General features: G+C 36.8%; 2 protein-coding genes across 3 annotated transcripts in view; both read left to right on the top strand.

The window, feature by feature from the left end:
- The window catches only part of LOC100185194, a 30,580-nt gene extending 27,331 nt beyond the window's left edge, over positions 1-3,249 (top strand). For both annotated transcript variants that reach the window (XM_026840057.1, XM_026840058.1), the window contains 4 exons: positions 58-119; positions 1,467-1,585; positions 1,866-1,953; positions 2,739-3,249. In XM_026840057.1, the coding sequence (XP_026695858.1) occupies positions 58-119; positions 1,467-1,585; positions 1,866-1,953; positions 2,739-2,887 (418 nt within the window). In that variant the 3' untranslated portion in view covers positions 2,888-3,249. The remainder of the gene's footprint in view (positions 1-57; positions 120-1,466; positions 1,586-1,865; positions 1,954-2,738) is intronic.
- A 3,411-nt stretch (positions 3,250-6,660) lies between these two features.
- Positions 6,661-7,293, top strand: LOC113475644. The gene is made up of 2 exons (XM_026840059.1): positions 6,661-7,115; positions 7,184-7,293. Exons 1-2 carry the CDS (start codon positions 6,680-6,682, stop codon positions 7,189-7,191), a joined length of 444 nt encoding a protein of 147 aa, XP_026695860.1. The 5' UTR covers positions 6,661-6,679; the 3' UTR covers positions 7,192-7,293.
- The last annotated feature ends 3,326 nt before the right edge of the window (positions 7,294-10,619 follow it).

Here is a 10,619-nt window from a genome sequence, read left to right as displayed (position 1 = left end):
GGCTTCAAATTTGGAAACTAACACATGTCGCAAAGCACTGAGGAAAGAAAGAATAAGATTAATGTCAAACCAAGTAAAAGAACTGACTGGAAAAGTGTTAACCCTGACAGAACATCCAGGTTGAATGTCTGAATATAACTTATTTACACTCTTTGGCCATGGCGCAATGCATGGGATTTCCCATAAGAAAAAAAATCACTCAAACTGATCGTTTCTACTTTCTAAAATATTATAGAAAATTCAAATTTTATTTCGGATTTGCTTCTATAATGAATGCTTCTTCTTCAAAATTATATAAAAAAATTGTAAAACATAGACTTTATTATGTTTTAATTTTTCATTGAACACAGCTACATAATATGCTGACTCGGCACTTTTTTCTTGTTACTTAATTTTTAGCACTTTTTTATATTAAAATTTTCATTATGGCTTACTAGTTCCTACTGTCACATTTTTTATATAAATGTCAGTTTTTCGTGTTTAACATTCTGTTTGAAAATATGCTGAGTCAGCATGATCCGGTATGTACCTAGGTTCAATCGAAAAATTAAAGCATAGTAATACACTTTTTGCATGGTAAAAAGTTAATGCGAATAACGATCCACATTAACTGGTCATATGATAACTCGCTAACCGCGTTATTTTGCATGGTTATTGGTTTATGCGCGTATCAACATTAAGTTAGCTTATTTTAGCGTAATATTGTTAAATCTAGTTTATAAAATAAGTTTTGATACTTTATGGTGCTATTACCAACTAAAAACTGTAAAAATAATACCCGAAAAAGATTAGGTTCTTAAAAGTGAAACTGTACTTTCACTATACTTTTCTTTACTTGCATAATGCGAGTAACAACCAACCTTCTACAACAGATGACAAGCTTATGACGTTATGCGTGTCACATTTGTTTTTGCGAGTAAATATGCGAGTACTTACTCTCATAAAAGTGACCATGCAAAAAGGTGTATGTTTTACAATGTTTTTATATGTTCTTCAAGAAGAAGCATTCATTATACCAAATCATAAATAAAATTTTTTTTGGGTATTTTAGAAACTAGAAAAGTTGAGTGAAATTTTTTCTTATGGAAAATCCCATGCATTGTCAAAAAAAGCGATTTTTTTACTCCAGCGGGTTTTTTTCACACGATTTTTTTAGAAGCCGTATTGTATTGACAAACTTTGATGGTACCTTTAGGTTACATTTGAGCATATCTATCCCTACAAAAATTTTGATTTTTCGTTGGCATGCCCCTTTAAGCGTAGTCCAAGAACACATATGCCAACAATAGCTGCAACATCAAACCTAACATCTGTGCCATGGCATGCAAAGATTCCCGTAACATCTTTCTGTAACATTTTTTTTAAGTCTGTTTGTTAACACCCTGTTCTGATAGTACAGGTAGGTTTACATCATCACACTGTATTTATTTATGCTAATTTACCCAATATTAAAACATTAAATATAGAAAAACAAGCTAAGTTTGAGGAAACTGCAATTGTGAAACTATCTGACACTGCTGAAGTACAAAAAGTAGAGAGATCAGAGCAATTGGAAAAGCAGCTTCAACAAGCTAAGACAGAAGTGGTATGATATGTACAGGCCTTCGACTTCATTCATATCATATTAGTCTATTTGAGTTGCATAAAAAACTGTTGAGATAAGCTATTTTCACATTTTGCTTCTATGATTAATTAACAGTTTGCTAAGTTAGTGTTTGGGCAATTTTTCAGGATTGATTTAATTCATAATGATCAGTTAAAAAGTGTATTTATAACCCCTGGAGACCAGGCCAATTAAGTGGCTTGCCCAAATAGCTTAAACCTTGAAATGTTAAATTACATATGATCCGAACAATGTTACATAGGTGGGTGAAACTAATACTGAACTTTCACAAGCAACACAACTGACACTAGAAGAGCTTGCTCCAGCACCAACCAGCAATCAAATATTTGGTTTGTAAATATTCTTGATCCATTATTTGTCCCTGTAAAGTTTGATATCTCGAGGTATTTCTCGAATGTCCTATTTACCTCATGTCTATTTAGAAGTTTTTAAAATGTAAAATTTTGTGATTCATACCACTATTAATTTGAGCATCCCTATGGAGTGTATAACTGTTAAAGTGCGTAAACACTCCCCACCTTACTTTTATTTTTTGTGGTAAATTCAAAAAACGACCGTTTTATTGATTCCAAACATACTTTTCTCATTAAAATTGGTCCAGTATAAGCGTAGATATTCGTCCTCAAACAGTGATCTCTAGCGCTATCCTTTTTTTACTATGAGCTCCGTGATTGTGATGTAGGAACGTACTAGTCACGTGACTGATTCATTCGTAATAGGGAAACTTGCATTTTTTTGTTCACTCGTTTTTCGCTGAAAACACTGCCTCTCGCCTTTCTGAATGAGAGCGGCCACGCTTCAACATATTTGTGACGTGTTTTGTCACGTGGGTAGTACATTTCTCAATTTTTTCACCACGCAACTTTCAAATCAATTTTATGAACTTCACGGTGTTTGAACTGGAATATCTTTGGTTATACAGAACCGATTAAAACAAGTAAGGTGTTGTTTGAATTAGAAAAACACATTCTATCTATTTAAGCAATGTACATTTGAGTGTGATTAGGCCATTTAAGTGCCTTGTCTGAGACACTTATATATATGAGAATAAGTTTATCAGCTATTTAAATAATAATCTGAATTTACTGATTATAATACTCAGTTCTGTTATCAGGTGATCTTGATTCAATTATGGTAGAGTACGAACGCCAACAGCAAGAGATTCAACAGCATAACAAAACAGAAAAAGCTCGACAGGAAGCAGATCTTATGGAGAAAGTAAGGCGAAGAAGATCAAGAAAGATGAGGGCGATGCAACCCTAGATGATAATATTGAAATATTTACTTTTTTAAATGGTAAAATGCCTATTTTCTGTACATCTAAGTGACCTTAATAATTCTACTGAAGAAAATATGTATATGTGCTTGGGTGAATATTATCATGATTATTATTTATTACTTGATTTAATGATTAAACACCTACATTTTTATTATTATTTGTAGTTTGCACTAGCATTGAGTTTTTAAGTGGTTTTATAAATGTTTCTAATTTTAACGTGACATAGTGTTTTCTTGTTACAGTATTATCTTCCCACTTTGCGTTTACCTAAAATTTGTGGCTTCCCATTATTATGCGTAGGTTTAAACGCGCGTCATTAAAGGGGAATACCAACGCAAAATCAAAATTTGTGTATTGATAGACATGCTCAAATGTGATTTAAAGCTACCATCAAAGTTTTAAAGCACAAAACAGCTTTTAAAAAAATGAGTTTTAAAACAGCAAACTCGACCGCTGGATTAAAAAATTGGGCCGGCGCGCAATGGATGGGATTTACCATAATAAATAATTTCACTTAAATTTGATCGTTTCTAGTTTCCCAGATGCTAAAGAAAATTCAAATTTTAATTCTGATTTGGTATAATAAATGCTTCTCCTATACAAAAAAGATTGTAAAACATAGACTTTGTTTTTATTTTCAATTGAACATAGTTACATTTTTTGTGTTTAACATTAGGTTAAAAAATATACTGAGTCAGATTAGTCTAAGACGTACATAGGTTCAATTTTTTTACCCGAACGGGTTTTTTCACGCAAATGTTTTAGAAGCCGTATCGATTTGGCAAACTTTGATCGTACCTTTTGGTTACATTTGAGCATATCTATCCATATACACGAATTTTCATTTTTCGTTGGTAGCCCCTTTAACATTATTGTGTTTTCTAGTATTATATTTCCGACTCATTTTAATCTTGTTGGTTTGCAACGTTTATTATTAGTTGTATAAAGAGTATAGTTCCGCTTCGACAATTTGTTCAACTAAAAGCGTTTCTAGTTGCATTCATTCAGGGTGGGGGAAAAGAGACGTATTGGGGTTAAGCCAGATATTTTTAAATTCCTTTTTACGGTTCCCTATTTGATAATAAACAAAAAAAGTTATAGGGTATGAATGAATGTAACCTATTTTATCCTCGTGTGGCTGAAAAACGACAATCATTCGGGTTTGACACTCGCGCCAGCTTACGAGTTACCATGTATAGTAGGGTGGGGAAGATGGGACACTTTGTCAGACGAGACTTTTTTTCTAATTTTCTTTTTATGGACCCCTATTTAATGACAATTAGGAAAATAAGGTTACAGAATTATTCGACAGTATAAGCACGACTTTATAAAACGACCGTCAAAGCTGATTACTGTTTTTAAATATTAAAAAAATATGTAAAATAGAAACAGTATACTTTGAACAGGTAAAAAAATGCGAAACAGTAAGGTGCTATTTTTTCTTGCTCGCTTAATTATAGTGAAGCCGACGAATTTCTTTATTTTGCGTGAGCGAACGGTTAAACTAGTTTCATAGCTTGATAAAACAACCTTGTATATTTTGTACAGTTTGATTTTATCTCATAAAAATAGTTTTAGTTTTGTAAAAAAACACTGAGATATAAGCATGAAGAAAATAGGCAGGGGTCAATATGACTTTAATTTGAGTTAAAAACAACAAAAAAATATCGGTTTAACGTTTATATATATGAAGTTTACATGGCAAAGAAACTAGCACAGCCTGTTAAACTCGGTAGGTTAACTACAAGTTGCAGAATACTGCTAATGTAAATATAGTTTAATTTAGAGTTGCTTTTAATTTAATAATTAATAATAAAAAAGTTTTTAATTTAGAGTTGCTTTTAATTTAATAATTTATATACCTCAGGGGTTATTCAACTATAAGATTCTGACATAATAAAAATGTAATATTTTAAAAATATATTCGAAATTTGGTCATTTGCACATGGTGACAATTTATGAGAAGTGGCTTGTGCCAAAAACAGAGTAGTAATGCCCAATTTGTAGCAAAAATAAAAGCTTTATCAACAGTTATAATCTATAACCTTTTATTACAAGTTCATATCACAGAAATAAAAAAGAACAGAACGCGCAACTGCCCAAAACCGTGATATATTCCTTTTTCTATTCACGTGACCGCCAACTCCGTCCCTATTTCGCTTGGTCTCTATTGTAAAAGATAGGCGCATGGTATTTTAAGGAGGTTTTAGCTGTTTATTTCAGAAACTACACCAACTATTTAAGTTTATTAGGCCAGGTTAGTTATTTGGTAGGTTAACGCTTACAGTTTACCACTTTTCAGGAAATTTAATTATTTAATAATTTTAATTCAAAACCTTCAAACAAACGGTTTGTTAGAAATTTATACATATTAGAAATAGTTGTTTTGCCCTATAACTTTAAATTAAGTCAAAAAACGAAGAGAAACTACATAAAACGCCCTCGACTACAATCGTAAATGGGAACGAGTCGTGAAAAAGAGAGACTGTATCGTGCTCTTGTTACAATGTCTTCGCTCGTACTCTTTTAAAAACTCGCCCTATGTGCCTTGAGCCGTATGCGCTCGCCAGTATACGTACTGTGTCATGTTAAGAGTCGGACGTTCCTTGTTTTTATATGCAGATTTATATTACATTACGATTTTATCTGACCACGGGTGTTTTACGAACCTGAAGACTAGACAGAAGTGTAACAAATTGGCGATCCGGCCAGGACCCGTGAACAGTTTTAGAACGATTTTACAATTTTAGTGACGGTTTATGATGAATTTCTTTCACCCACCACCGAGGTTTGAACTTGGGTAAAATTTTAATGTTCGAGAGCTTTTGTTTAAGCGTGGACGCAACAGAAGCCGCAAAGAAGCATGCCTTCATGTCAAGCCTGCCCGAGGAAACCAAGTTCGAAATGGAGGATCCCGAGTGTTCTCTGCACGAATGCAGGTACGAGGTCTTAAAGGAGAAAGCGATCAGGGTTGCCTGTTCTGCCTCAAGATGTCGAAGCACGCGACAACAATTGTTTCAACGGACACAGGCAATCGGTGAAACGAATAAAAGTTTCGTTACCGCAATTTCAAACTTAGGAAAGATGGCTTATCCGGGAAATAACGAACAAACCACAAGAAATGAATTTATGTACAACGTCTTAGTTGGTGGACTACGCAATAGACAACAAGCCGAACGAATTATAAACGAAAACGGCAACGTCCAGGTACCGACCTTCCTTGCCGCCGCAAAGAAACTCCTTTTGTTAGAAACACCGCATTTCCAACAAGACGTTGCAGCCGTGACAGACTGCCAACCTTCATCAGATAGACGCGTAAGCAGTGGCGACCTCGAAAATCTCAAAGAGAGACCTCAAGCGAGAAATCGAAGGTTTGCGCAATCCGTTCATTGGTCGGCAAGCTTGTTGGTTTCGGCGAACGCAGGCCGTTAGAACACGTGGAACTGGCGTTTTATCGCTGTGGTGAGGTGGGGCATTTTAGTCGCAATTGCCCTTCAAGACAAGGCCGTGTAGAGTTTCATTTCAACAGACATCGTACAAAAACCGACGTATAGAAGAGACGATTGCCCTCCTGCGCATCGCCTTTGTACTATGGCAAAAGATCGTCACCGTTAGGCATGTATTTGCATTGATGGAAGCCCAGTCTACGCACTAGTTGATACCGGTGCATCCATAAAGTTACATCATAAGACTTTTTTATGCATCGCACTAATCAGCCCACATTGGATGTATGCGTCGGAGAAAGGTTCATTGGAGCTGGCTGATGTCCAATCACGATGGCAGGAATTGCCGTCATAAACGTTCGTGTTGCCAAGATAGAAAAAATGACAAAGGTCTACGTTGCCAATGACTTGACAGAAGACGTCATTCTTTTTATGGACTTTTTGGAGGATAATCAATGCATCGTTGATTACGAAGCTATGACGTTGTCAGCAGGAGGTGGTGTGGTTTCCCTGGAACATAACCAAGGTACGGTTTACGACTGTAACGTTTGTTTGCTGGAAACACTTAAAATACACGCCAACACTGAAGTCTCGCTTCCATGCAAAATTAACTCAATATCTAACTTTGAACAAAACGATGTATTTATTGAAAGATGCCCTTCCTTTTTCCAAAAATACGAAGTACTAACCGCGGTATGCGTATCCAGGGCTATTGCCAATGTGGTGGGAGTAAGATTAGCGTCGCATGTCGGAACACCAAAAGAAGGAAGTGAGTAATTTGGATGATGAAATGCATGAAAATGGTATAATTAACGAATCTAACTCACCATGGTCCAGCCCTGTAGCTGTAGTACTGGTGCGAAAGAAAGACGGGAGCACCCGATTTTGTGTCGACTACAGGGCATTGAATGACACAACAAAAAAACACAGCTATCCTCTACCTAGAGTGGACGACAGCCTTGACCAGAATTCAGGATACAAGTACTTCTCAACGTTAGACCTAAGAGCGGGATATTGGCAGGTACCAATGAGTGAATCTGACGAAGAGAAAACCGCATTCGCGTGTCATAAAGGTTTATACCATTTTAACGTTATGCCTTTTGGATTAGCCAATGCCCCGACAACCTTTCAACACCTCATGCGTATCGTTTTAAACGGCATTGAATGGAACGGTGCCTTGGCGTATCTCGATGATGTCATTATATATCGATCGTTTCAGGACCACCTTCGAAGTTTAGATTCACCACCAAATAGGCAAATAACATTTTATCAACCAAGCACCTCATCCACAAGTCATTGATTAACATTGCTGCATCTTTTGTACATATCTTTCTTTCTACGTTTATTTTTTCTCGTATTCATTCTTATAATGAATTTCTTGTGTATTACAGTAACAGTAATGCACTCCTCTGCAATTTACAAGTGTGCCCCTGAAACTGTTCACTGTGAACTATTGGTGGAATTTCTTTTTGGGGGTTTTGTTTTTCCATCAGGGCCCAATCTTTGGGTCAATTCTCTTTAAAGCCGACTCCCCCCATTGTACGGGTCGTCTCTTTACGCACACTTTTGTTTCTATTAGAAGTTTAACTTAATTAAAATAAATGGCTCGTTTGTCCGTTAGGTGTAGCGACCACGCTTATTTTCTTCCAACTAAATGTAAATATGTTTTTAACTGTAAGCGTGTTTTAACAACTGTTGTTTTGTCGCTATATCCTGTCTTTTCGTTTGAAACATTTCTAAATCTTCGCTACTGTAATCGAAGAGACAAATAAAAGTTATTATTATTATATTATAGATCTAGTACTGGCTCGTCTTGTTGCAAGTGGTCTGAAGTTAAAACCGTCGAAATGCGAACTTTTTAAGAAGAAGGTGAAGTTCCTTGGACATATTGTGTCAAGTGAGGGAGTAGCGTGCGATCCCGAGAAAATCAGCTGCGTGTCAACCTGGCCCGTACCAACATCGGTGAAGAAAGTAAGACAATTTCTTGGTTTAGCTTCCTATTATCGAAAATTTGTTCGTAACTTTGCACAAATGGCGGGCCCATTGTACGACATGACAAAGATTCAGAACAAAAAGTTCAATTGGGATGAATTAAAAATGGCTTCCTTTTTCAATCTAAAGAATGCCCTTACATCTGCCCCTGTCATCGCGTATCCAAATCCCAGTAAACAATTTTTAATTGATACCGATGCCTCAAACCTGGCAATCGGTGCTGTGCTGTCACAACTTGTAGATGGTGATGAACACCCAGTAGCATACACAAGCCGTTCTCTAACTAAACTAGAGCGTAATTACTCAACAACAAGAAAAGAACTGCTGGCTGTAGTACATGCGGTCAAAAAATTTAGATGTTACCTTGACAAGCCATTTTTGCTTCGAACCGACCACGCGCATCGCTACGGTGGACTGCTAAAGACACTTACGGACAGTGCGCAAGATGGTTTGAAATCCTAGCGCATTTTGACTTTAAACGTATACATAGAGCTGGTGCCAAACACTTAAATGCAGATGCGCTCAGTCGCCGACCAGCAACCACTATTGATTCAGAGGTGGTTGAAAATTTCGGATTTCCATTTAAAATTGACGAAAAGTATCTACCAACAACAAAACAGCAACGAACTGTTTGCGCCATTGATTTGCGTGAATGTCTTGGTTGGTCCAACAAAGAAGACACAATTGACACGACGAGACTGCAGGTTCTGGTACCCGAGCCAATGCGACCAACAATAATGCAATTCATGCACGACAACGCCCATGGGGGAGGTCACCTGACAAAAGAAAGGACAACCTGCCGAGTCGCTGAACGATTCTTTTGGCCGAAGTGGAGACGTGATGTCTTAATCTATTGTGATAAATGCGCAACGTGCGAAAGACGTAAACTGCCTCCCAAGACTCCTAGGGCTCCACTTGAACCATCCACAGAACTCGTAACCCATGCAACGAATTGAGATCGATATCCTTGGAGGACTTCCGATGGCGCAATCTGCTAATCGCTATATACTTGTAGCATGTGACATATATACAAAGTTTATGCAGGCATGACCCAGTTACTTGGATGCAAGAAAAGCCGCACTTCCAGCTATCATCCTTCTGGGAATGGCGGAGTAGAAAGAAATAATCGAACGATTATTTCTATGCTACAAAACTATGTTCAGAACGACCCGCACCTGTGGGATGAAGCACTATCGTCGATATGCGCAACTTACAATACGAGTCGTCACGAAGAAACCGGCGTTTTACCGCACTTCCTTTTAACAGGTAGAGATCTACGACTACCAGTCGACCTGATGAAAGGGAGTCCATCATTTATGCCAACGACCACACTAATGTCCGAATTACAAGACAGAATGATCCTAGTGCACGAGGTGGTACCATGGCCTACTCAATACACGGCCTAGGAATACACCGAAACTGCTCAGAAAAAAGAGGCCTATTTACGCGAATAATGCCCATTATAATACATTGTTACGTCACGGTTTTATGAATGGATTTCCTTCATTTTGAATGCAGTTTGCAGTTGTTGGTAGGTTCAATACCAGTTCTAGGTTGTTTTAACTTACAGTTTATCACAGAACGTGTCGCAGGGATATTTTCTTGTTTAGTTAAAATTATACCAGACATATAAAGCAGGGCAAAAGGTTTATTAGTATATAAATATCAGTTTATTAAGCATAAAGAGAGACGAGCAATCAGATTCAGTTTACCAACACAGAAAACCTACGTTTTGATTATATTTAATTTAGTAGACAGGCATTTGGCAAGTTTTATAATGCAGCACACCTTTATAATTTTATTTAGATTAAATTCTAAGCCACCAGAATTATTAAGCAAGCTATTTAAGCGTGGTCAATAGGTGTTCCGTAGTTGGATAAAAATATTTGGATAAGGGTACTGTTACGTTGTGGGTATGAGGGCTTTGAGCCCACATACGCTTATTTACTTTTATGTTGTGTGTGCTTTTAGGTTTGCATTATTTCAGTCTTTGTTGTGTGCGATGTTTAATTTGTCGATTTCATTGTCTATTTTTATTGGTTTTCCTTATCACTGTTTCACTTTTGTTCACTGTTGTCACGCTTGTTTTCTTTGATTTTTCCCACGTTTTAAGTCTCGGCGTTTCTGTGCCGTTGGGCTGATTGAAGTGATTTGCGCGTTTTCTATTTCTCGTTTCGATTCGCTTGTTGGAGTAGTTTTCGTTGTATCGTGCTGTTGAAAGGTTGTGTAATTGTATTAGAGATTGTGCGAAGTGTCATTTGAGTCGTTTTACAAAATACAG

The sequence above is a fragment of the Ciona intestinalis genome, unplaced genomic scaffold (genome assembly GCF_000224145.3).
Source record: "Ciona intestinalis unplaced genomic scaffold, KH HT001109.1, whole genome shotgun sequence".
NCBI classification, from domain to species: domain Eukaryota; kingdom Metazoa; phylum Chordata; class Ascidiacea; order Phlebobranchia; family Cionidae; genus Ciona; species Ciona intestinalis.
Note: the sequence above shows the minus strand (reverse complement) of the source record. Positions and strands in the feature narration are given on the sequence as shown.